Source organism: Colletotrichum aenigma (assembly GCF_013390185.1).
Source record: "Colletotrichum aenigma strain Cg56 chromosome Unknown KSG_Cg56_contig09, whole genome shotgun sequence".
Taxonomy (NCBI): domain Eukaryota; kingdom Fungi; phylum Ascomycota; class Sordariomycetes; order Glomerellales; family Glomerellaceae; genus Colletotrichum; species Colletotrichum aenigma.
Window position 1 is genome coordinate 215,021 of NW_023500915.1, and position 23,566 is coordinate 238,586.

At 54.9% G+C, this 23,566-nt stretch overlaps 7 protein-coding genes across 7 annotated transcripts; 2 read left to right on the forward strand and 5 right to left on the reverse strand.

Moving 5' to 3' along the window:
• Positions 1 to 298: 298 nt before the first annotated feature.
• Positions 299 to 1,274, forward strand: eglD-1 (putative endo-beta-1,4-glucanase D; the record flags this gene model as incomplete). Its single annotated transcript, XM_037328043.1, has 6 exons — positions 299 to 362; positions 416 to 594; positions 656 to 863; positions 926 to 1,070; positions 1,122 to 1,176; positions 1,230 to 1,274. The coding sequence occupies 6 exons, from the start codon at positions 299 to 301 to the stop codon at positions 1,272 to 1,274; spliced, it is 696 nt and encodes a 231-aa protein (XP_037172524.1).
• A 451-nt stretch (positions 1,275 to 1,725) lies between these two features.
• On the reverse strand, positions 1,726 to 2,515 carry napA-1 (AP-1-like transcription factor napA; the record flags this gene model as incomplete). The annotated part of the gene is made up of 3 exons (XM_037328044.1): positions 1,726 to 2,073; positions 2,134 to 2,337; positions 2,402 to 2,515. The coding sequence occupies 3 exons, from the start codon at positions 2,513 to 2,515 to the stop codon at positions 1,726 to 1,728; spliced, it is 666 nt and encodes a 221-aa protein (XP_037173517.1).
• Positions 2,516 to 7,476: 4,961 nt separating this feature from the next.
• On the reverse strand, positions 7,477 to 8,794 carry CGCA056_v012801 (putative peptidase; the record flags this gene model as incomplete). The annotated part of the gene is made up of 3 exons (XM_037328045.1): positions 7,477 to 8,117; positions 8,174 to 8,702; positions 8,768 to 8,794. 3 exons carry the CDS (start codon positions 8,792 to 8,794, stop codon positions 7,477 to 7,479), a joined length of 1,197 nt encoding a protein of 398 aa, XP_037173518.1.
• A 338-nt stretch (positions 8,795 to 9,132) lies between these two features.
• faeB-1-0 (putative feruloyl esterase B-1) lies at positions 9,133 to 10,812 on the reverse strand (the record flags this gene model as incomplete). The annotated part of the gene is made up of 1 exon (XM_037328046.1): positions 9,133 to 10,812. One exon carries the CDS (start codon positions 10,810 to 10,812, stop codon positions 9,133 to 9,135), a length of 1,680 nt encoding a protein of 559 aa, XP_037172956.1.
• A 563-nt stretch (positions 10,813 to 11,375) lies between these two features.
• RPO31 (DNA-directed RNA polymerase III subunit RPC1) lies at positions 11,376 to 15,925 on the reverse strand (the record flags this gene model as incomplete). The annotated part of the gene is made up of 4 exons (XM_037328047.1): positions 11,376 to 15,395; positions 15,450 to 15,599; positions 15,657 to 15,768; positions 15,837 to 15,925. 4 exons carry the CDS (start codon positions 15,923 to 15,925, stop codon positions 11,376 to 11,378), a joined length of 4,371 nt encoding a protein of 1,456 aa, XP_037172958.1.
• Positions 15,926 to 17,621: 1,696 nt separating this feature from the next.
• On the forward strand, positions 17,622 to 20,872 carry CGCA056_v012804 (putative phospholipase; the record flags this gene model as incomplete). The annotated part of the gene is made up of 6 exons (XM_037328048.1): positions 17,622 to 17,867; positions 17,924 to 19,092; positions 19,145 to 19,377; positions 19,432 to 19,852; positions 19,900 to 20,691; positions 20,746 to 20,872. The coding sequence occupies 6 exons, from the start codon at positions 17,622 to 17,624 to the stop codon at positions 20,870 to 20,872; spliced, it is 2,988 nt and encodes a 995-aa protein (XP_037172960.1).
• A 149-nt stretch (positions 20,873 to 21,021) lies between these two features.
• Positions 21,022 to 21,869, reverse strand: CGCA056_v012805 (uncharacterized protein; the record flags this gene model as incomplete). Its single annotated transcript, XM_037328049.1, has 2 exons — positions 21,022 to 21,667; positions 21,730 to 21,869. 2 exons carry the CDS (start codon positions 21,867 to 21,869, stop codon positions 21,022 to 21,024), a joined length of 786 nt encoding a protein of 261 aa, XP_037172962.1.
• Positions 21,870 to 23,566: the final 1,697 nt, after the last annotated feature.

Genomic DNA, 23,566 nt, shown 5'->3' on the forward strand with positions numbered 1-23,566 from the left:
TGACACGGAAGAAATGACCGGCTATATTCAACACAGTCGCATTGCCATGGTCTCGGCAATCTAGACTCGACACCCTCCTGAACTAATGAGGCAAGTGCCGGGATCTCAGTCCGTCTGTGGGCCCCTCCGGATCAGGGGAACTCTCTCCACCAGCCCAGACTTGGGAAGACTTCTATATACCGCCAAACAGCAAACTCACGGCCATTAAAGCCAGCCGTCGCGCGCTTGTTGCATATCTCTTCAGAAAGAACTTCGATCCAGCCACGGACTTGTAAAGCCGCTGCTCATCTGGTTCAACATGAAATCACTCACTCCAATCCTCGGCGCTCTTGCAACGTTATGTAGCCTCACATCGGCTCACTGTCAGTGAAATCAGTCTTCTCTTTCATCAGCGTGTATTGATACGCTCTCTTAGACCGCTTCACAAGCTTGGTGGTGGGGGGCACCAACACCGGCGAGTACGTCAACGTCCGGAGAAACACAAACCACAACAGCCCCATCACCGACGTCTCGAGCAAAGATATCGTTTGTAATGCCGGTGGTCTCTCGTCTGGACCAGCCACCAAGATCGCTACTGTCGCGGCGGGATCCACCGTAAGTGGCCGGCCCGAACACGGAGATTTAGGACTTTGAGCTGTCGTTGACAAGCAAACAGGTCGGCTTCGCCATGGACCAGTCCATTTACCACGATGGTCCTGTGATTGTGTGGCTGTCACCCGCAGGCTCCAGCAACGTCACGACGTACGACGGCAGCGGACCCTGGGCCAAGATCTGGGAGCTCGGCGCGGAGACGGGTAACGGACAGATCAAGTTTCCCGCCTCTAACCAGGCAGCTTTCAACTTTCAAATTCCCTCATGCACGCGTACGTATTGTCCTCCTGTAGATTTCCTGTGGCAAGAAACGGAACTGACTTGACGATATCAGCCCCTGGAGAGTATCTCCTCCGCATCGAACAGATTGGCCTGCACTCAGCCAGCGCCAAGGGCGGGGCCCAGTTCTACATCTCATGTGCCCAGATCAAAGTGACCGGCTCTGGAAGTGGCCAATTTTCTCCGACGGTCAGGTTTCCGTAAGTGTCCAGTGTGGATGGCTTGGAGTTCTGGTATCTGACAGGTGACAGGGGCGTGTACACTGGCAACGAGCCTGGAATCCTGATCAACATCTACTACCCAGTGGTGAGTCAGACCGAGGAATACTGCGAGTGCGGAACACTGACAAGGTTGTCCAGCCAACTAGCTACACTATCCCAGGAGGTCCGGTAGCCAAGTGCTAAAGTGCGTGTTGGTCGTGCAAGTAAGGTGGCGCTATGAGGCTTGCCCACGTTCTCATCTCGACAAGGTATTATCAGGTCACATAGTAAAGAAACCAAATGAATGTTCACAGATTTTGATTGTCTACACAGAGACTGCATGCTTCGTGTTCATACATCTCGTGTCAGTGGCATTGCTGCCGGATGTCAGCCCTGACTCTACGCCCGGCTGTTATCACTTGTAGAGGTGAAGTAAAAAGAAAAGACCATACTCCACGGCTAAACGTAACAACGCTCTTCCGTCCAACGCCGAAAACCCAAGATGAAGACATCATCGTCCACGTGGGGCTCACCCAGACAAAGGGAATGACCGGACCCCGAAGAAACACCATAAATCATAAAATCCTCATCATCTGAAGACGGTTACCGCATAGGCCCACCACTATCTGCAAAGCTGCGCCGATCCCGCACCCACTCACGGGTAGGGGCTCCACAGTTGTTCGGGAGTGCCGGGATACTCCATATATGACTCGGTGGCCGGGCTCGAAGTCGCGATGGGGTTGGTGGTTCGGTAGGCGTTAAGCGCGGCCATGTCGAGAATCAGGTTGTTGGCGCCGTTCATATTGTTCCAGTTCGTTGACGACTGCTCAGTCACCTGGCCGGCGCGGAGGCGGCAGCATTCATTGGCCAGCAGCCTGTAGGCGCAGCAAAGGGCGTCGTTCTTCTGGTGCATATCGTCGATCTGCTGCTGGAGCTCCTCCAAGCGTTGCTCCTTGCGCTTACGGTACGCGCGCTGGTTAGCCCGGTTTTGTGCGCGTCGTTTCTGGAAATACAGTGTAAGTTGAATGTCTCACAATGACTGGACGATGTCAGGTTCGCTTACTGAAAGCACGGTCTCGCTGCAGTTCTTGTATCTGTTGGCGCGTCTGCTCTTCTGAGAGGCCTTGTCGAGGGAGCTTTCCGACGTTGATGAGTGGCTGCAGTCATCGTGGGAGTCGCCGGCCTTGTTGGTGTCGACGCTTGATGTGGGACTCGGCGGGCAAGACCATAGTGATGTCGGGGTGCAGTAGCCGTTCTCGTTCATACCCTGCGGTTCAACCGTGAGCTTTATGATTTTTCAACGAGCGGGTGACTGATGAACGAGAACTTACGATACGAGCTGCGAACTGAGAGGCAATGAGGTCATAGGCAGTGCTATTCGGGCCCATGGGCGGGAAGCCGGTGGCCATGGTGTAGGTCGGAATCTCGGGCGATGTACTGTTCATTGCAGCGGTTGTATGATGAGCTTGCTGCTTTAATGGACAGGCAGTATGAGGTGAGTCAGACAAGGATCAACAAGAGTCACGAAGACGATGACAGATTACAAGTCAAGAGTAGAGAGGAAACAACGATGAAGATGGATCCGTGGGATGGATAAGAAGGGGGCGTGGAGGTGGAGGGCATTAGCGGGAATTGAGAGGCGAGGGTGGGTGGACGGGAGGATTATATATCTGGCGGGACTGGAGAGAGCATCATGAAGTAGAACAGAGCAAGATATCCGAGGGTAAGAAAGATGCGACGATGGAGCCCAGGGCAGGAGGCTATGAACGGAGCCAATGGGGGAGGGTGTTAATGTCAACGAGGCTCCCCATCTCATCTCAGGGCCGTTGCATCTTTGGGATTCGGTATTCGGTGCCGCGCCGGTCTACGGTATGGAACAGTGAGGCCTCCCCAGTGGGTGGACCGTCCGAGTGTGGGTGCAGCTGGGCCGTGTTGTGTTGTGTTGTGTTCAGACTGAGTGAATGTACATGATATGTGTCTGTCTGTATGTCTGCCTGCCTGCCTGCCTGTCTGTCTGTGTCGACCCAAGTCAGGCACACGGCGGTAGATGTCGGTCAAACGCCTACTTGAGCACACACATACATAAGACCTTAGCTTGTATATCATGGTACGTACAAAACCTGAACCAGGCGGGGAATACGCAACAAGACGATTGTATGTGCTGTGTGCGGTGTGTGTGTGTGTGGATAGGCGTGGTTGGGTGTGTGCGTGTATGCAAGTGTGTGAGTGTATTATCCATCTGATCCCGGGACGCCGGAGATCATCGCGTGGTCTGCAGAGGGTCGAGGCCGGCGACGAGCGGAGACGCCCCGGGAATACCTGGAAAGCGGGTCCCAGGCCCCGGTACGTATCCGCCCTCGCTTCTTCTGTCGGTGCCGCGACTCTGTTGTTCCCGCGAACCTAATTACTCGACAGACTGCCGCAACCTTTTCGTTGCTGCTGCGGCTTCTAGACTGCGTGCGGCTTAGCTTCGGAACGAGCCTGGCGCACCTTATTTTTCATTCTGTGCTGCGTATTTTCTGCAGCATGGCAGGGGGGGAGCAGTAAAGGCACAGGGTGGTCTAGAGACGCAGTGTCCAAAAGCTGCAAGACGCGAATAGAAGCGAGCTGGAGCGAGACCGGCCTTATCCGGCATGATGTCATTTGTGCGCGGAGATGCAGCAAGCAAGTAAACAACGGACGGCTGGCTGGCTGGCTGGCTGGCTTGGGCCATCAATGTATTCGTAGACATGCTGCATCTTTTGACATGTGCAGCACCAAAGCCCATTAACACCAAGCCCCGTCAAACTCGGTACCATACCGCAGCGTCACTTGCGCACAGAGGACTGTCTGTACTAGTACGGTCTCAACATTGCTTGTTAATGCAATTGCTCATCTTCTATCTCTCAACCGTCCGTGAAGAAATGGCGTATTGTGTACGCGACATGAACCACAGACGACGGCAGGCCAGATCGGAGACGTGCGCTACATACTATGCAGTACGTGGGTCTTCTGCTCAAGGGCTTCTCCCGGCATCTCGGCGTCTCGCAAAACCGATGCCATCCTGGCCCCATGCCCCCCCATTATTCTCAACCCGTCACCCATGGATCATGGATCATGCTTCACGACCCTTTTCAGCTGAAGGCGCCAAAGAAAACAAAACGAAAACCCTGTGTCCAGCGTTTGCGACAGACGAGTCAATTCAGATCCCCTCACGCCCTCCGGTTTGTGGCGGTTCGTTCACGCACCGGCCATGCCCACCCACCGTGGCTGAAGTCAAGGGCATGAACCGCTCGTAAAGCCCAAAAGGGAATGTACATTCGCCTGGTGCTATTTCAGTTTTTACAGCCGTTGCCTATCCCCAAGTTTGATGTTAAATCCGTATCGCAACTATGCTGTGCTGATTCGTGTTGGTTTGGCCACAGTGAACAGTGTCACCACCATCACCGGTGCCCTTTCGGCTCCGGAAGACTGCGCAACAGCCAACTCTCTAACCGCCGTCGGTCTGCCTCTCTCAAACTCTGGCGCCGCGCCTGGTGATGCAAAGTAGTCATGTACCTGCTGCCAATACATGCAGACATGTAACGAACGAGTGAATGGGCTTCAGCCCTAGCAAAACGGCGAAGCCCCCCTTACCCGTCAGACCCGTCAGACCCGGTTCAAGCCACCCAACCGGTGGCATCTACTCGACGATTCCCGACTTTCAGGAAAGCTCGGGTACGTCGGATTCGCGTCGGCCGCGTCGGCGTCGGCGTCAGGGTCGGCAAGCGGGCGGCTGGCTGGTGGACCACGGGATGTGACCAGAAAAGAGCGCAAAAATAATTCCCAGTAATTCCCATCGGGAGATTGCCAGAGGGTGGTGGGGAACTGGGACCGGGTATGCAGAGACTAGAACATGTAGACTCTAGTGTAAACACACCCGCTGCATCACCCATGATCCATCATCTCCATCATTTGGACGTGGGAACTCGTTAAGATACGGGTACGTCGCACGCATACAGCATGCCCGGTCTCCCTTGGCTCATGCCGACCGGTCTCGCAAGGCTCCTTCCGGCTGACCACATCCGCCAGCCAACGCACCTTGTCGTGTACTTGCCGTAGAACCTGGATTAAGCTTATCCACGAAGCCGTCATTGCCAATTTCTGGCCTGCTCGACGGTTCGCTTGTACCTATTCATCGTGCTTTACTTGGTCCATCGCCCGGCTAATAAGCAGGAAGAATCCACCCCCGCCAGCACCAACACTGCATAGAAGGCTTGGCGTCTTCCACTCCTTCTTCGGCGCAGCTTCCAATCACACACATCCCCCGGCACTCTCCCGTCCTCTGTGGATATGATAGATATGACTGACTGATGCCTATTCAGAGAACATCGTAACAGCGAACACATACGTGACATGACTTGGTTTGACTATCGAGCCCGTACTGCAGCCGTACGATTCAGTCAATGATCGCTTCCTTCAAACATTTCCAGGACATCAAGGATGCTCCTCAAAAAGGCGCTCGAAGCAGCTCGGTGCCGAACCGCACAGCTTACGAACCACTGCGCCTGGCTGAACCTGGCTGAACCAAGCTCGCGCTCGGCCAATGTTTCCGAGCACAGGTCCCGCCGTCAACCTAGAAAAGCCGCGCACAGAAGACCCTGAAAATATCCATGGTATTCCCGAAAATTACGTTGCCAGCCGCCCAGAAACTCTGTTTAAAGCCGTTCGAACCGGGCTTACTGGCCTCTTGCATACGCACACCCATGTTCGCGCCTCACATCAGCCTTTCTGCATAACCAGACCCTTATTTTCCATCCCCAACTTTCTCACCTACTCCCCCGTATTTCTGTCTGGTGTACCAATAACGAAGAGCCCAATTATGCTGCCGCCGGTGAGACGCTTTCCAACCTCCGGACATTGATGGAGGAAAGCGGGGCTTGGTGCCGAACATGTACCCACAATTGATCGGCGCCGCCACGGCCGATGGTGCGGAGTCCCGCACGGAGCGTCTCCTGCATCTCCGCCTTCATCCCCAAGCCCCAAAGGACAAGAAGCTGTGAAATACGTGACGACGCGAGCGAACAGGGAGTAGGGCGACATGGCACATACTGCCTGGTGCGTTTCACCCAACGGCTCCGAGGAGAAATACTGCCACCCACCCTCCCTCCCGCAGCGACAGAAACCGTAAACACCACGCAATCCTTCGTTCGTGATTTGGCTTTTTGCCCCGCCGTCAGATTCATCAGACCAACGTTAGCCACCATCCGAAGGAGAGACGCATCACCCTCGTCTTTGGGTGGCGTTGGACCGCGCCAGCCGCCACACCGCCGCAACTCTCCTACCCCTCCCCCATCTTCTCTCACCTTCGCGACGCGAATCTGGCCCCGAGGGCCAAGCCACACATGTGTTCATGTTTGACAAGTTGAACCATGAAATCTGGGGTATTCCTGCCGGGGCCAATGGTCCATCTCGCCCTCCCATCTCGTCCCAACTTCGCTAGATCTACTGCGTATACGGGAGAACCGCAAATCACTTACCGCACCATCGCGACTCGTCATTCTCCTCGTAAGGCGGGAACCAGGGCCCTCAAAATTGGTTGCGTAGCTTCGGCAAGAGATGGGACCGTCATCGGCTTCCTTGTTCTCAGGTCCTGTTTCTCCCAAGCCGTGTTCAAGGCGTTGGCTGCCTCCAACCCACCGGGCTGGAGCAAAGTTTGCGATACTCGAGCCGATGTTTTAACATGTCGTTGCCCTCGATGATTCCAAAGCCTGGCCGCCTTGATCCGAGCCCAAGTCAGTGATGCCATTCCACGGAACCTCGTCGTCCCAAGACCCTGTCTCCCAGTCCTCCTGATCCGGGGGAGGGTGCCGTACAGCCGGACCACAAAGTATCGACATCCGTCCGCTGATAGCCAGTCTCCCCGCATATCCGCGGTCCGGGGAGCTTTAACCCAGTGCGCTGTCCGATTTTATACTCGAGCCGCGACGGCTACCGGTTCCGATATCCGTCTAGGCAACGAGTGTGTATAACGACAAGTTGCAACCATGAGCTGCAGATGCGCTTATCACGGCTGACGGCCATGAGGCAGCTATTTTCGAATATGTAAGCTAAAATAGCAGAAACAAAACTAACCGCGCCTTCATCTGGTGAGCGAACCTAATATACGCCAATGGAATTGGAGGTATCCCCTCCACCTTGTCAATATGGGCCTCTGACGCGCAGAGTCTTTACCAAAATCAGGCAGACGTACGTAAGAACAGGACGTACGCATAAACTGGTTTCAATGAACAGTGGTTACGAGAGGGACAAATATCTTATGGTGTAAAGTGTAGAAGTAGAAAACCAATCCTCTTGTGGAATTGTGACTCGCAACACCAGCGAACGCCCAGGCATCAATCATGGGATCATTAAACTTCCAAACCCCGTATCCGTTCTTTTCCAGGCATCAAGCACTGTTTGCGAAAAACTTGGTAATCTTTTGAGTTCCGTCCTTGGCCTTCACAGGGCTCTTGCTGCCGTTGCTCGTCGCGCTGATGCGGCTCTGCCTTGATTTCGTAGTCGGCCCCTTGGACTGGATCTTCTGTGGTGGCTCGTCGTCCTCATCCGCAGCAGGAGCCTCCCGCTTGGTGCCCGCCTTTTCCCGGCTTTCTGTGTCATCCTCCGCTTTGGCAATCACCTCAGGGATCGGCTGCGATTCACCTTCTTGTGACTGCTCCGGCTCTACTTTGACCGCAACGGTGGGTTCAACCTTGGAGGCCAGCGGCTTTTGCTTGGCCGACGCGTTGGCGAAGAAATTCGCAATGTTGGATTTGTTTTCCTTGCTCGCGACAGGGATGATGAAGGATGGCGAGTTGTTGCCGACCTTGCCCACGTCCTTGGTGACCGGGTAGCATTCGAGCTCGCCGCTGAAAGGTTTCAGGAGGTCCTGCAGTTCCTTTGACCACTCGTGCCTTTTGGGGTCCAGCCATGTCTTGATCTCTTTCGATCCGGGGTCGAGAATGACCGGCATTCGGTCATGAAGGAACTTGAGCTGCTTGTTCGAATCAGTCGTGATGATGGTGTATGTGTAGCGCTTCTCGTCGGAATCTGAATGGGGATATTAGAGCAATTCGTCTGCTCGTTGAGAACACATGTTAACTCACCCTCGTATTTCACACAATCCCACAGTCCAGCGAAGCACATGAGCTGGCCGTCCTTCCTCTTCACGAAATGGGGGAGCTTCTCCTTGCCATTTTTGAGCCACTCGTAGAACCCCTGCGCCACAACTATGCACCTCTTTCCCGCCTTCATGGTTGCCCACATGCCACCTGGTATGCTCAGTGAATCGTCGCGGCAGTTGATCGTCTTTGAAAGCTGAGAGTAGCCGGGGTCGCGTTTGGTCCAGAACGGAATCAAACCCCATTGCATTGACTGCATCTTGTACTTTACGGAATCACATTCAGGGTGGGATTGGCTCATGGAAGCCTCTGCCGGTGGTTGATTCTGGCTCTTGGCTGCGTGGTCGCGGCGATGTCCTGCACCGCGATCTGGGACGTCGGCCCGGTAGACGACGCCATGGTATCCCGGCGCAAAGTTGTATGTTTGACGCGGAGCTCCCTGACCTTCGTCTTCCGGCGCATCGTCAACAGGCATGTCCTCATCTTGTAACATGCGCCGGATCTGCGATGGCCGCTGTGCCGAAGGATGTTAGCTCACCAAAGTCCAACGCAGAACGATGGGCGGGCGGACGGGCTCACCAGTGCTAGTGCATATCGCCCACACATGGTCTATGGCGAGACTGGAGCCAGAATCAGGATTTCTTCAATTGGAGGATCCAACGTTTGGTCCTGTGAAATATTCGCTATCCTCACGGAGCGAAGATGTATCCATGTCGTCATGCCGACGCAGGGTCCATTGGACTAATTTACGCGCCTGAGACGCGCCAGCACAGTTCAGTGATATCACGTGATGCAGCAATTCATTCTTATACCACCCTGATTCTGAAGTAATCTTGTATGCTTGGATTTGGGCTTGGATTTGGGTCTGTACATAATGCTCCACTATGTTGCGCAAAAAGGCAATATGTTACCAAACATGTATGTTGGTATCTACACGACACCACTCAGGAGTCATATCCGATGCAGCTCCAGCTGGACGCGGCATCCACATCCCCCTTGCCGTCCCACGTTGCATGTCCAGGGTACTTGCAGATGGGCCGTTGCCTCAAGATGCCATTGCTGACGGTATCGTTGGTATATTTCGTCGCAACAAGCTCGTTTACTCCTGAGCCGCCCTCCACCCAGGCAACCAGCGCAAGCAAAGCATCATGCTGGGTGTCGTCCAGTCCAGGAATAGGGAAAGCATGTTGCCCGTTCGTCTCCAGGTTTGACGCATGTCCGCTGCCGCCAAAGTACCACGGCGCGTCGTAAACGCTTCCCGAGCAGTGTTGCATGCCTGGTACGAAGAAAAGACGGTAGAACTCGTCCAGGTCCACGCCCTGCTCCGCCATCGCCATCCAGGTCTCGTCATAGAGCACCCGGCTGACATCTGTGGGGATGAGTCCATCGGCGTACCCGTGATATGTAATTAGCTTGCCGCCTCGACCTCGGAACTCCGACAAGTTGAAGTTGTCCGCGTTGACGTTCCCCGGGTTGAGTCCTGCCGCCTCGACAAACGTGGAGTAGTTGAAGCTGGTTGTCCAGTCCCAGTTCAGGTCGTCAAACAGATAGTTCTTGGCGTAGTCGGTTCCGTACAGACTAGGCTCGTTGTTGGAACCGAATGAAGACGGCATCTGGATTTCGGACCCAAGTCCGAAGTTGGGATAGATGTATGTCAGGTTGTGGACATTCGCATCCAGCTGGATCAGGGGCAGGTAGAGCTGTTTGAGCGTCGCGACTTGTGGCGCCGTCAGACAGGCCGACAGGTTAGTCGAGCTTGATGTGCAGAGCAACTTCTCGGGTCGGAAATTACAATGTCTAGGATCCATGATGACCCCGTCAGCAATACCATCTGAGCCGTCGCACTGCCGGAGGACCTCGTCGCTAATCACCTCGAACATGGAAGTTGGTAGATAGCCCGGCCCGTCTTCCGGCAGATTGATAGCGCCGACCTTGAGCTGCCACAGTTGTTGGCTCGTCGACTTCCAAGCCGGCGCGCCAGCGAGGATGCCGTCAAAGTCTTCTGGGTGGGCCTGCGCCGACTTGACGCCCTGCCTTCCTCCCGTCGAACAGCCCGAGTAGAAGGACTTGTTTGCCGCATTCCCGTAGTACCCCTCCACAATCTTCTTGGCCAGGACCGTCGAGCCGTGCAGACTACGGCCAGCCCAGTCGGCTTTCGTTTCGGGATTGTTTAGAGCCCAACTCATGTCTTGACTTGTCGAGTTGTGACCGGTTGACGTCGAGATGGTTGCAAAGCCGTACTTGACGCCGGTGCCCATGTCATACCAGTTGATGCCTCCGGAAAAGCCTCCATTGCCAACGGCGAGGAAACGCTTATTCCACTCGTCTGGCAAGAAGATCCCAAAGGTATAGGACGATGTTGGCGAAGAGGTGACGTTGACTGTCGCGACGCAGAGGGAGGGCAAGTGGGTCGCGTACTTGGGATATGCCACATTTCCTGCCTCGCCGAATGTCCCGTTGTTGCTGACGGTGTTGGCCATCAACACTTGGGCGCTGTCATCCTGGCCAAGAAGGCCACTGAGGCCGTCAACTGAGCAGGGGGTCGTTGTGTTCTGCGCCACCACCTCGACGGCGTGTGTGGCCGCCCACAGCGTGAGACCGAGCAGACGCGGCGCAAATGGCATCGTGAACAAAACACCAAGGACGGACGATGTGCCAAGCTGGACTGAGCCCAACAGCTCGGCTCGGCACCTCCATACGCGTCTCCTTTATATGGAAGGGGCAGCGTCCATCACCGCGCGCGGCCATCGGGCCATTACTGGGATGTCGCTTTCATTCCGCCTGCTCATGTTCCTGGAGTCTCCGCAACCCATCTCATTGAACCCCACAACGTATGGGTGAAGCCTGTGGGGAGCGTTGTTCAACCCCGCATTCTCAATGCGCTAAACCCCTAGAGACTGATCAGATGAACATCTTGCGTGGAATTCACTCAATGTCATGAAAAGCTTGCCTGTAAATGCAACCTTGGGGCGGCTTCCTGGATAAATAAAACCCCACAGGCGGCGTGTCGGACGCATCCCGACATCGGTAAGTCTCCTTAGCATCTGCGGCAGAGAGAGCCCATTTAATCGTCTTGAATTGACCTTACTTTAAAACCTAAAGCATATCCTTGATGGGATCCGTTACAGAATTGTACAGTCCTTGTGCTGATGGACGCCATACCGTGATAACTCCTGTTGTCCCCGTTTTAGACATTTCGACGCGACTTCCGCTTCACCGCCGTCTGGGCCGCCCACGCATCCTCAAATATTGTCTTCCGCTGTCCAACGTCTCCCTTCTCCAGAGCGAGGCGGCGAACAACGTGGAAAGCACCAGTTCCGACCGACATGGTCTGTCCCATGATAATGCACTCACTCACTCCCTCAATCTGATCCGTCTTCATGCCTGCAGCAGCCTCAAACAAATGGTCCGGCGTCTTCTCGAATGAAGCCAGTTGCAACACACTGTCTCTCATCTTCGAGAGACCGAATCGCGTGATACCGAGAACCTCACCCTTGTATGTCATGACATCTGCGAGCAACTGCATGTGACGCGGGTCAATGCCCATGTCTCCCATGACTTCGCCAATTTCGTGCGCAATCGTTGTCCTTGCGGCCTCGATACCCAACACATCTCGGCACTCCATGACATTGTTTGACTTGACTCTCCGCCCTTCGACGCCCTCCGTGTTCATACATTTCTGGAGCCCATAGCCTTCAACGAGAACGGTGTGCGTTTCCTGTTCTGACGTCTGGATAATTGCTCGAGTCGCTTCTGGATATCCAGAAATGGACACGGTGGGGATCGTCCGACGGAGATAGTTGGCCCTTACCAGAAGATCGCCATGTTCATCCACGGGCTTAGCCTTGACGGACCGCTTCGAAGCGGCTGACTCGTCAAGACGTACGCGGATTTCGATCCTACCCGGGCCAATGTGCATATCCTGCCTTGAGATCTTCATCTTCTTGTGCTTGCAAATGGCTTCGGCCACGTCGCCCAAGCCGATGCCCAGCTGCATGTTCGATAATGCATCCATGTCCACTTGCAAGACAACATTTCCAGACTCCGCAAACCATTCGTCTTCAATGTAGCTCAGGATGTCTTCGACATATGTCTTCTCAATACGAGCCTTGACGATTCGGGCGGCAGTCAGTTCCCTGTTCTGCACCAGCGGGCAGGTGATGACGGGCGTGCTAATTGTCTTGGAGGCGTTGATGATTTCCTTGATACGTGGGACACCCTGCGTGATACTCATACCAGCGACACCGGCGAAATGGAAAGTCTTGAGCGTCATCTGAGTACCGGGCTCACCAATCGATTGAGCTCCGACGGCTCCGACGGCGTGGCCTGGCTCAACGTGTGCCTTCTTGTACTTCTCTAGGCAAAGTCGGATGAACATCCGCAGAGTCGTTTCAGAAACCTTGGCAACCTTGTCTGCGAAAGCCTTCTTCGCCTTCATCTCACTCTCGTCGACATCAACTTCCATGCTTTCGGCACCAGCTGTCAAGCCAGTGAGCTCCATGACGCGGCGGAGTTTGTTGGCGCGGCCGGCCACATAGGACTCAAGTGATCTTAGGAAATCTCTGGCACCCTCATGTTCGTCGGTGAATTTATCTTCTTCGTTATCATAGTCGAGGACATCGTCGCCGACAAGGGCCTTTCTTGGATATCGGGCTCGTTCCACAGAGAGCATGCTATCGCAATACTTGACAATCTCATCGGGGAGAAGGGCGGCCTCATCGTTGTTCCATGTCAGGTTTTCCGCGTGTGAGAAGGTTCGATCGAAGTTGACAGGCTTCGCCGATGCCTCCATGTCAACAGGATCAAGCTTGTCGGCACCAAATTGGAACTGCACAATGCCTCCGCCTGACGTTCGGACGGTGTCATCGTACTGTGTGGAAAGATCCTCCAGCGACTTCATCAGTCGACGAGACATGTATCCAGTCTCTGCGGTCTTGACAGCAGTATCAACCAAACCTTCACGACCAGACATGGCGTGGAAGATGAATTCGGTAGGAAGCAGACCTGAGTAGAAACTGTTCGCAACAAAGCCCTTGGAGGGAGGCTGAGGAGCATTCTTGTGGAAATGGGGAAGCGTTCTGTCCTGGAAGCCATCGGCAACACGCTTGCCGCCGATAATCTGTTGACCGACGAGGGCGACCATCTGCGCCACGTTGATCTCTGAACCCTTTGAGCCGGACTTTGCCATGACTAGCGGCGCGTTGTTCCTGCTAAGCGTCTCAATACAATGAGAACCTGCTTGAGTTCTGACCTTGCTGAGAAGTCCTGAGATGGAGTTCTCGAGGGTCTCTTCCATACTGCAACCCGTGGCCTTCTCGAGCTTGCCTTTCTTGTACTTGTCGATCAGCTCATCGACGTCCTTGTTCGCGTCTTGAATCATTTTGCTCTTCTTTTCAAGAAGAAGTTGAGTGGGAAAGACATCTCCAACACCAATAGAGAAACCACGGTTTGTCAAATGGCGAGCACAGAGCTTGGCCAGGCGATTCATGGTTACCACGGCGGCATCCGGGCCAAAGTCTCTGAGAATGACGTAAAAGACCGAGTCCTTCTTTCCAGATCCTACAGTAGATTTGTCCATTCTACCGCACATGACTTCCGAGTTGCGAACGACAAGCCATCCGTCGTTCGGGTCCATGTCTGGGCATTGTCCAGGCCTGGCCTTGTACTCTCTGCACTTGGCGTCCAGATTGACCTTAACAGGACTGTCTTTGTTGGGACGCATCATTATGCTGAAGACTTGCTTGCCTGTCCAGAGAGCCTGGGGTTTCAAAATGGCTGGTGGCGGGAGATCAAGGTGAACGTTTCCGTCCATCATGTGCATGCAGATGTAGGTGAATGTTTTGCGGTCGAAGAATCTGTCCTTGCCACTCAGCAGGTAGGCAGCGGTGATGAAATCTTGCGTTGCCGCAATGACAGGCTCTCCGTTCTTGGGAGTTGCCAAGTTGTGTTTGACGCCCATGAGGTTGATGGCTTCTGCGCGAGCTTCTTCGGTCTGGGGAACGTGAAGATTCATCTCGTCACCGTCGAAATCTGCGTTGTACGGGCCGCAGACACACTCGTTGAGTCGGAACGTCCTCCACGGCCGCACCTTAACCAAATGGCTCATGATACTGAGCTTGTGAAGAGACGGTTGACGATTGAAAAGAACAATGTCGTTGTCTTCTAGATGGCGTTCAACGACATCACCAATCTTGAGATCCTGAGCGACCTGATTCCTGTTGCCGAACCTCAGTGAGATCTTGTAGCCTCCATCATCGTTTTTGATGACTTGCTGTGCGCCGGGCCAGATATTGGGTCCATTGCGAACGCACTCCTTCAATTTCTTGATGTTGTAGTCGGATACGCGCTCGGGATACGTCAGGTTCTTAGCCACGAGCTGAGGAACGGCAACCTGATCGATTCCAAGGTTCGGATCAGGTGAAATGACAGTTCTGCCGGAGAAATCGACACGCTTTCCAGACAAGTTTCCACGGAAGCGACCTTGCTTTCCCTTCAATCTCTGGCAGAAGCCACGAACGGCTTTGCCGAAACCAGGTTGCTGAAGTCCAGGGACGTCGCTGTTAACATACATTGCGACCTGTAATTGGAGGTACTCCCACTGCTCCATGATGGTCTGAATAGGCGAACCCTTCTGTAGCGCAGAACGAATCATGCCACTGACCCAGACGATGTCGGCGAGCTTTGTCGTGATATCGTCCTCGTTACTGGCATTGTCTTGGGCGACCGAGGGTCGGATGCATACTGGGGGAGCAGGGAGGAACTGCCAAATGAACATCTCCGGGCGACCTTCGGCAGGATCCAGGCCGAGAAGTTCGCAGTCGGTGGGACTGATCATTTTGAACAGATTGAGAACCCTGAGAGGATTCATGTCTTCCATGGCCTTCCGAAGATGCTTGTCCAACTCGGCATTGTTTTTCCTGGCCTCACTGAACGACTCGTCGAACTTGATCTTGCTCTCGGGAGGCACCTTCTTAGCGGAGGTGGACTTGTTGTAGGTAACAAACTTGTCGTGTGCCAGCTTGAGGACGCCAACCTTGCGGATCTGGCCTTGAACGGAGCCGCAGTAAATGCAGTTCTTGACCTTGCGACACTGTTCGTTGATTCGCTTGCAGATTTGGGAGCGGCGCAGGTTATCCAGCAGCGGCCGCCTCAACTCTTTGAGAAAGGCGCGTTTCTCGGACTCGGTGAGCAGGACTTTGCCGCAATCCTTTAAATAGTTAGCTGCTGTCAACTTGAGCAAAGAGGTAGAGTAGAGGCCTACCTTGCAGATGTCCTGCAGGATCATCATGACGAACCGCAAGTAGCCAATGTGGAACGCAGGCAATGGAAGCCTGACATGTCCGAAGTGACCAGTACAGTTCTGTAGTGATTCCTGGCATGTTGCGCATTTGCCAGTCTTGCTCGAAGTGCCCTAGAAGCAGCGGAGTCAGCTTCGTGCAGCATCATGGACGGGGTCGACGGTGCTTACCAGACGCGGATCGAGGGGACCATGCTGGTATGGGGCTCTGTTCTTCTCGATATCGTAGAGGAGTCGGTCGGAAACTTCGAGAACGGCTTGGTTCGCAATGTCTTGGTTGGACCTGCGGAGCCGGAGGATTAGCAATGGTACTTGGTGCGAGGCGGGCGCGGGCTGAGGGGTGGGACTGACTGGATGCCGAACTTGATGCCCTTGAATCGCTTTGGCAGCTTGTCGACGAGCTGCGACTTGACCGGGGCGACGGTGGTCGTGGTCGCCATTGCGACGATGTTTGCGAATCCGCTGACGGCGGAGGTTCTGAGTTCTTGGTCGGGGGGAAAGTGGTAGGATGTGGCGCAAGGTGAGTCAAGATTGAAATTCGTCGCAGTCTAAGTCTACCGGTCGTAGTAGAAGTTGGTGTGTTTGCGCATTCGCCGCAGGGTCATATTCGAGGCCCGAGAAGTGGTGTTGATTCAATCGCAAGAGCTAGTGCTGTCGACACGACGGGATGCTAGGGCGACGGAGTCATCGGGTTTGTATGTATGTATGTATTTGTTGAGTTTGAGTCGGAGGCTGGCTTGGGGTGTTGCAGACGGATGGGAAATTTTGTGATGGAGGCACGGCAAAAGGTGCTGTACCTAGCGCGGGAGGGACTCTCCAGCGTCCAGCGTGTGGTCTGCAGGTCGTACCCCACCATCAAAAAAAAAAAGCAGCTCTGCCCCACCAGTGCGCGTACAGTGTGAAGTACGCTTTGGGGAGATTATCACGGTCCCAGTGGTGGAATGAATCATGAAGACACAGTGCGACGGTGAGCATCACTCGGTATGAGTCTTCTTGCCTGTGACTGGGCGCCTTTTGGCGTTGGGTTTGGAGAAGCACAGGAACGTGCCTTAGGGAAGGTAGGTACCTTAGGTACCTTGCCTTGATGGCATTGAGTTCGCCTCTTAGGTACGGGGTGTTTTCCACCGACCGCCCGCCCACCTCAAGAAAACGGCACTTCTGTGTTCTCTGTGGCTGAACGAGATGAGGTAAAATAGGTACCTTACCTACCTACCTTACCTAGGTAGGTACCGTAAGGTAGTGAGTGGAGGTACCAAGTACGAACGCTGCAGCTTCCCTTCTGCCCCGCGGCTCGCCCCAGACCGCCTTCCAACGAGTCCTCGGGTCTAATCATTCGCCGCAGCTTAAGCGATCGATCCCCCCGTCGTATTCCATTTACACGGGACCGAGAGATGCGTCATGGGGTCCCTGAAGACCGGAGCTGCTCCCTGCCATGTGCAAGGCAGCTGAGTCCTTACTGGAGCCTTCTGCGCCCTCATCACAGCTGCACTCGCTTCCATGTCTGTCCTCTTTTCACACCCGACCCTTAAGGTGTTTTATTTGCCTCCATCACGGGCTGAAGCTCCGGCTCTTGTGTCTCCCCTGCTCAAGAGGAAAAAAGAAGGTGGAACATCCCTTGCTTCCCGCCCCAAATGAAGGCTCCCTCACCTAGGTAAGGCAGCCTCCTCACCTTGCGGATCCAGGCCCGGCACACCTCCATTTGAACAACACACCTCTACTACCTTGGGTACACACAAGCACCACAAACACCTACTGCAATCTGTCCAGACAGCTGCCATACCTCGTTACCTGCTGTCGTCGTCGTCCCTGACTACTTGGCTGCTCAGCGCTGCAACCTGGTCGACCTGGCTCTTGCTCGATCCTGAAACTGGCATTCCTTGTCTTCGTCCTTCAAGCTCGAGCTTCCCCGAAACTGCTCTCCAACTCGTCCCGTTCTCCCCGCCATCCGCCCGGAACCTGGTGACGCATTTATAAATCCTGTCTCCGGCCTCTCCCACGTTGGCGCTCATTGTCCCGCACTCACCGCTGCGTTGGAGACGAGGCCACAAAACACTCAGTCTTGTTGTCGCTGTCTCCCGCCGCTATTCGACAGTCCCCCGGAGAACCCCCGAATGGCCCTTTGCCCAGTCGCAAACGATGGCTCCCAGCGGCGCTGACCGCAAAACAGAAAAGTCCTACCTGTCGTCAGCCGTCGACTCTATTAATCCCTGGTCCGGCAGTCGGAGCTCAACGCCCACCCCAAGAGATCCTCCGCCTCAGCCTGTTCCTGCGCCAGCGGCCCGTCCAGGTGATCACAGCATCACTCACTTATATGGCCAAAGCACCAAGAGCTACCCCGCCGACTGCCCTCCGCTCAACGTCCTGTGGTATCATGCTACCGATGTAAGAGCAGTTGCTCCAAGCCTTGAACTTCTTGAAATGGCTGATCATTGTCCCAGGTGCCCAAGCGGAAGCCGCAATTCTTGAGAGACAAGCCGAAACCCACCGACGATGCTAAGCCTCCGCACCAACCGAAGAAGTTTCTGCCGTTCGCCAAGGGAGATTCGAGAGCCATAGAACTCGCTTACCAGCGTCTACTGGAGGATTCCGAGAAGCGAAGAGGCGATCGATCGCAGCGCAACGTGTCTGGCGGCTCTCGACGAGGCCGTAAGACCACCGGCGATGACGGGGCGCACAGTAGCTTAGAGACGAGCCCTGAGAACGCCCCTAAAACGCGCGTTCCGGTGAACGAGGACTACCTCTTCGATGTGGACATTGAGAAACGCGAGCTGGAGCCCGTATACTGGCTCGGGCCTGTGTATGAGGTTCGCCGCGGTACTTGGTTCTACGACGAAGGCTCGTCCTTGAGACCATGCGAGGAGAATCTAGCGTCTCAGCTTGAGGAAGGATACCTCAAGGTCAAGCCTTGGTTGTATCCCAAGCCTCGAGTTCGAAGCGACTCAAACAAGAAGGACGTCACCCCAAAAGCGTCAGTTGATAACTTGCGGGCCGTTGCAACGGCTTCTGCGGCCGCGGAGGGTAACAACAAGCCGCAACCGCCGCAGAATCAACATCAACCCTCATCTCACAGGCTATTCGGCACATGGATGAACAGTATTGCGACATACCAGGATTCCACGACAGCCTGGATAACATCCGACAGCATGCTAGGCTGGGTGACCTCGACGATGTACGAACGATTCTCCGGCGGCGGCTTCATGAGCGGTGTCAAGCTGGTGAGAGGTTACTCTGATGTCTCCAAGAACAAAAAGGAGAAACAGCCGGCTACGCCCACCGAGGCCGCTGCCCCGGCGCAGAAAGATGATAAAGACCAAAAGAAGCTGAAGAGAAGATCCGCACCACCAACATCTAGACCGTCGCAGTCCAACGATGACTTGACGCGCGCAGAGAACGAAGAAACCAGAGAGACTAGCTTGCAGAGGCAGATCTCATCCTTGATGGAAGGGGCCGAACATCGCAACCAAGAGGAACAGGAAGAAGAGATTAGGAAGCGCGAGGAGAAGGAGATCGAAAACGACTACAACGGCCAGTTTGGCGAAACGCAAGGACGTGACATTGAGCACTTGGTGCTCGTGACTCATGGAATTGGCCAGCTTCTCGGGATCCGGTACGTGGTTGATTTGGCATTTCGGAGAAGTTACGATGACTAACGGCAACAGAATGGAGAGCGTCAACTTTGTACACGACGTGAACATCCTCCGCAAGAACCTCAAATCGGTCTACTCGAGTTCCGCAGATTTGCGGGCTTTGAACTCGGAACTGGAAGATGGGCCGAGAAACTGTCGAGTGCAGGTATTGCCTGTCTGCTGGAGACACTTGTTGGACTTTCCCAAGAAGAGAGAGAAGAAGAATGAACGGGACATTGGAGACGGCGCCTTAGACGAAGATGAATGTGAGTAAACCTCAACCAGCACCATAGAGGACACAGCCAACGAGCATGATGCAGACCCGTCTCTAGAAGACATAACGATAGAGGGCGTTGCCTTTGCCAGGTCTTTGATTTCGGACCTTGCCCTCGACGTTCTACTGTACCAGAGCGCGTACCGCGAACAGATCGCTGAGATCGTTCTTAAAGAGTCGAATAGGATTTTCAAGCTGTTCATGGCCCGCAACCCCGAGTTCAAAGGCAAGGTGCACGTCATCGGGCATTCTCTCGGGTCTGCCATCATGTTCGATATCCTCTGCCGGCAGAAGGAAAAGATCAAGGCCCCGGACACACCAAGGAGTGCTCTGCGCTTCTGGCAGCCGCAAGATAAGGCCGAGGGCGCCAGGGATCGCGAAGCGAATGAGCTCAAGTTTGAGTTCGACGTCGATGACCTTTACTGTCTGGGATCGCCGGTGGGCCTGTTCCAGATGCTCAAGGGCCGGTAAGTCGATTCAAGTCTCTGCCCGGCTGCATGCTAACTCCGCAAAGGACCATATCAGCACGCCACCTTCCCCATGCACTTCCGTCGGAAAGTCCTTTAAATCCTGATTTGATGGACGATCCGTTCCTCGCAGCGGCGCCGACATCTCCATCCCAACGGGTGTCTGCAATCACAGGCTTACCATATTCCGTCTCGTCGCCAAAAGTCGCACAACTATTCAACGTGTTTCATCCTTCCGACCCGATAAGCTACAGGCTCGAGCCTCTCATATCTCCCGCCATGTCCACTCTCAAGCCCCAAGTACTGCCTTACACGAAGAAGGGCATATTCGGCAATGTGGCACAGCAAGGGTTGAGTGGTATCGGAATGAAGGTCGGCGCGAGCGTCAGCGGTCTCTGGTCCAGCTTGAGTGCGGGAATCGCCAGCAACATACTGAACAGGAGTCTCGGTCTGAGCAACGAGGACGTGGCCAAGATGAACTCGGCATCAGCGCAACCCCAAGTCTCCGCTCAAGGGGCAAACATGGCGGACAGCAGTGTGATTTCTGACGCATCGAAGCTGGGGGAGAAGACGAATGAGCGCAAGAAGCAGCTGGCGGATTCGAAATCCATGATGGGCCGCACGAGCTTGAGCGGTAACGAGATGACACTTATCGACGATGAGCTGGAGACACTCTACTCCAAGTTCCAGGAGAAGCGGGTGGACCTGGCCAAGACGAATGACGACGGCGACGCGACGGACTGGATAGAGGCGGAACGGAAGTCTCAGAAGTTGCGGCGCGAAGAGATGAAAGTGCGAGCTCTCAACCGCAACGGACGTGTCGACTACAGCATCCAGGAGTAAGTGCTACGTGATGTCCATGATGCAAGTTCGGTTATGCTAACGTGTGGTAGGAGTGTGCTCGATTTCAATCCCATGAACACGATCGCATCGCACATGAGTTATTGGTCTGATGAGGACGTCAGCCACTTTATTCTGTCGCAACTTCTTTCTAACAGGTCACGGGCGAACCGGAGATAGAGTAGATTAGACATGGGCGAGTAGGTTGGGCTGGTTACCTAATTAGATGAGCTCGTCACCTCACTTTGAACATGATCCATTGCGCGTGCATACTACTCGAGTGAACAGCTAAGGGTATCTTTTACATTATCACGGACTTGGCAAACTACTTATGGATGCAAAATACCGGCGTCCACGAGGGCGGCCCAGCGAGCGGGCAAGCCCTTGGCGACATCTTCGGCCGTCTGGCCAGCGTCGTTCTGGATGGCGCGGATGTCCTGAGCGTTGTCATTTGTGAGGCGAACGATTTGCAGCGCCTCGGCAGCCTGTCGCGCCGACTGGGGAAAGAGATCAGTGGGCAGGGGCGAGGCGATCCAGAGTAGCAGCCAGACGACCTCTTCCTGAGACTTCTCGACAGCAACGTGAAGAGGGCTCTTGCCACCAGCCAGGGGGTCCTGGTAGCGGATCAGCTGGCCCAGCTGAGTAATGTCGCCGTTGAGCTCCTCGTTGGCGTCCTGGAGGAGCTCCACGATGCCCTGAACATCGCCTTCTGAGCACATGAGGTGGTAGGCTCGGGCGGGACGGGCCTCGGGATGGGCGTCAAGGTAGGCCTCCTCGGTGATGTTGGGCAGGATGTCCAGGCCGTCCTGCAGTCCGCCCTCGTTGACGTAGCGGGTCAAGATGGCAGCGCCTGGGGTGGTGTACAGGAAGGGGTTGGTGACGGAGGGGCCCTGCTGGTTTGTTGGCAGGTATTTCTGGCAGGATGGGCAGTTGAGAGAAATGGCGATCTCTGCGGATTGGTCCAAGAGACATTGCCTGGTGCATGGTGTAAGTATGGTTAGGTCATCTCATCATGTTAGTGAGACTGGGTTGCGTACCAGTGGAAGTGGCATCCGCAGGGCAGCTCCAGATCATCGGGCACGTTCTGGGTCTCCTCGGTGGCCTGGCCCTCATCGTCGCTATCAGGTTCGATGCTGATGACCAGGGGGTCTTGGCAGGCTTTGCAGACGGCAGCCATGGTTGTGATGTGTGCAAGGCGACTTGCGGTTGTGGTGGATGAGGTTTGGTGCTGCGAGAGCCAAAGTGAGGGGGCGACAAGGGGGGTGGTGATGATATGAGCAGCAGCAGCAGCAGCAGCAGCAGCACCGTAAGTCAGAGACAGCCAGGTGAATGCGGTCTGAAGTGTGCGAATCGGGGATTGAGCCGCTTGTCCTGACACAAAAGCTTCAATGTCGCGATGAAGGCATCGAGATCAGAAAATTCGAGGTGGGGGGGAACCAGGAGCGGGGACTGTGTTACTTTGTAGAAGCACACGGCCCAGGGGGTGCATTGGGAGCTATACTGCACAGTGCATCTTGAAATAGGTACCTCAGTTGATTTCCAGTCTCGGACACCACCCTTGGCGTCGACACTAATTTGTGCCGTGGTTGTTCTGCGCATTTGGTACCTTACGTGGGCTTCCCTGCACTTGCACATGTTCCAGAACATTGCCCAGAGGGGCTAATCATCAACGGGCATCAACCCACGGCATTGGGCTGCCTGTTGGAGCCAGACGCGGGAGAAGCATGGCAGTCCGTCCGTCGTGTTGTGCTACGTTGGTTGAATACCTTGGGTAGCGGCATAAATGTGAAATCCAGGGATGGAGGAAGGGATGGCTTCGACCGAAGCCCAAGGAGGAGCCTGAAGGCTGCAGCCCAAGATGAGGGAGGAAGCATCGAGGAGCCAAGAATCAGTCAGAGCTGGTGCCTGTGAAGGCGTACGTTGGTCTTTACGCAAGACCGGTACAACGGTCTTGTCTGTCTGTCTTTACCTTACGCAAGTCCAAGTGGCTGGAGGCCGCAGCGAAACAGGCTTCCCGCGTATCCTGTGCGACCGCAGCCCGGGGGGCACCCATTCGATTCGGCGGAAGGGCCGGAGACGTACCGCGAGCTGAGGTAAGCGCCATCGGGTAGTCGCAAGATACCTCTCGTTCGCAGCGCTGGCAGTGAGAGCACATGTATCTTTCATAGCAGACGCTCGTCGACGCCTAGCCAAGACAGAAGAGGCAAGGTACCGGGCTGGAATGCTCGAGGCAGCCAATCCTCATCCCCAGGTCAGCTAATGCCTGTATCATTACATCAATGGCCCCTCCCCGCCCCCGCCAACAAGTATTATCGTCGCTGCTGGAGGAGAGGAGGTACGAATACCTTAGTGTAAGGTAGTTGTACAGAGTAACGTAAGGTAGGTCTCTCGGGTTCTCACACTGAGGTGCGTACTATGCAGTAGGAAGGTAGGTACGCCGTATTATTGCTGCTGCTATCTGGCCCCCGCATTGCCCTGCACCCTGCTCTGCTCCGCTCCGCCTCGCCTGGGCCCAGTGTCCATCCCATCCACTCATTACCTTTACCATTGCGATCATCCGTCATTCGGGCGCTGCCTCTGACATTTTACCTCCCCGGCCTTGCTTGATCTTTCTTGCCTTGCTGCTGCTTGTGCCTCTGCCTCTCTCCCCATTACATACATACAACCAAACACCACAACCACAACCTCAATCGCCACCACTAGGAATCGTCGTCCCTTCACCTCCTCACCCAAATTGCAGCTCCATCTACCTGCCCACCCATCGAGCACAATCCCTCGCATTCCTCCCTCACCGTGAGGCACCTTACCTCCTCAACTGTCCTCCGCCAGCGTCCGTGCGTTCCGGAGCTTCCTGCGCATCTACCGCTCCCAGGT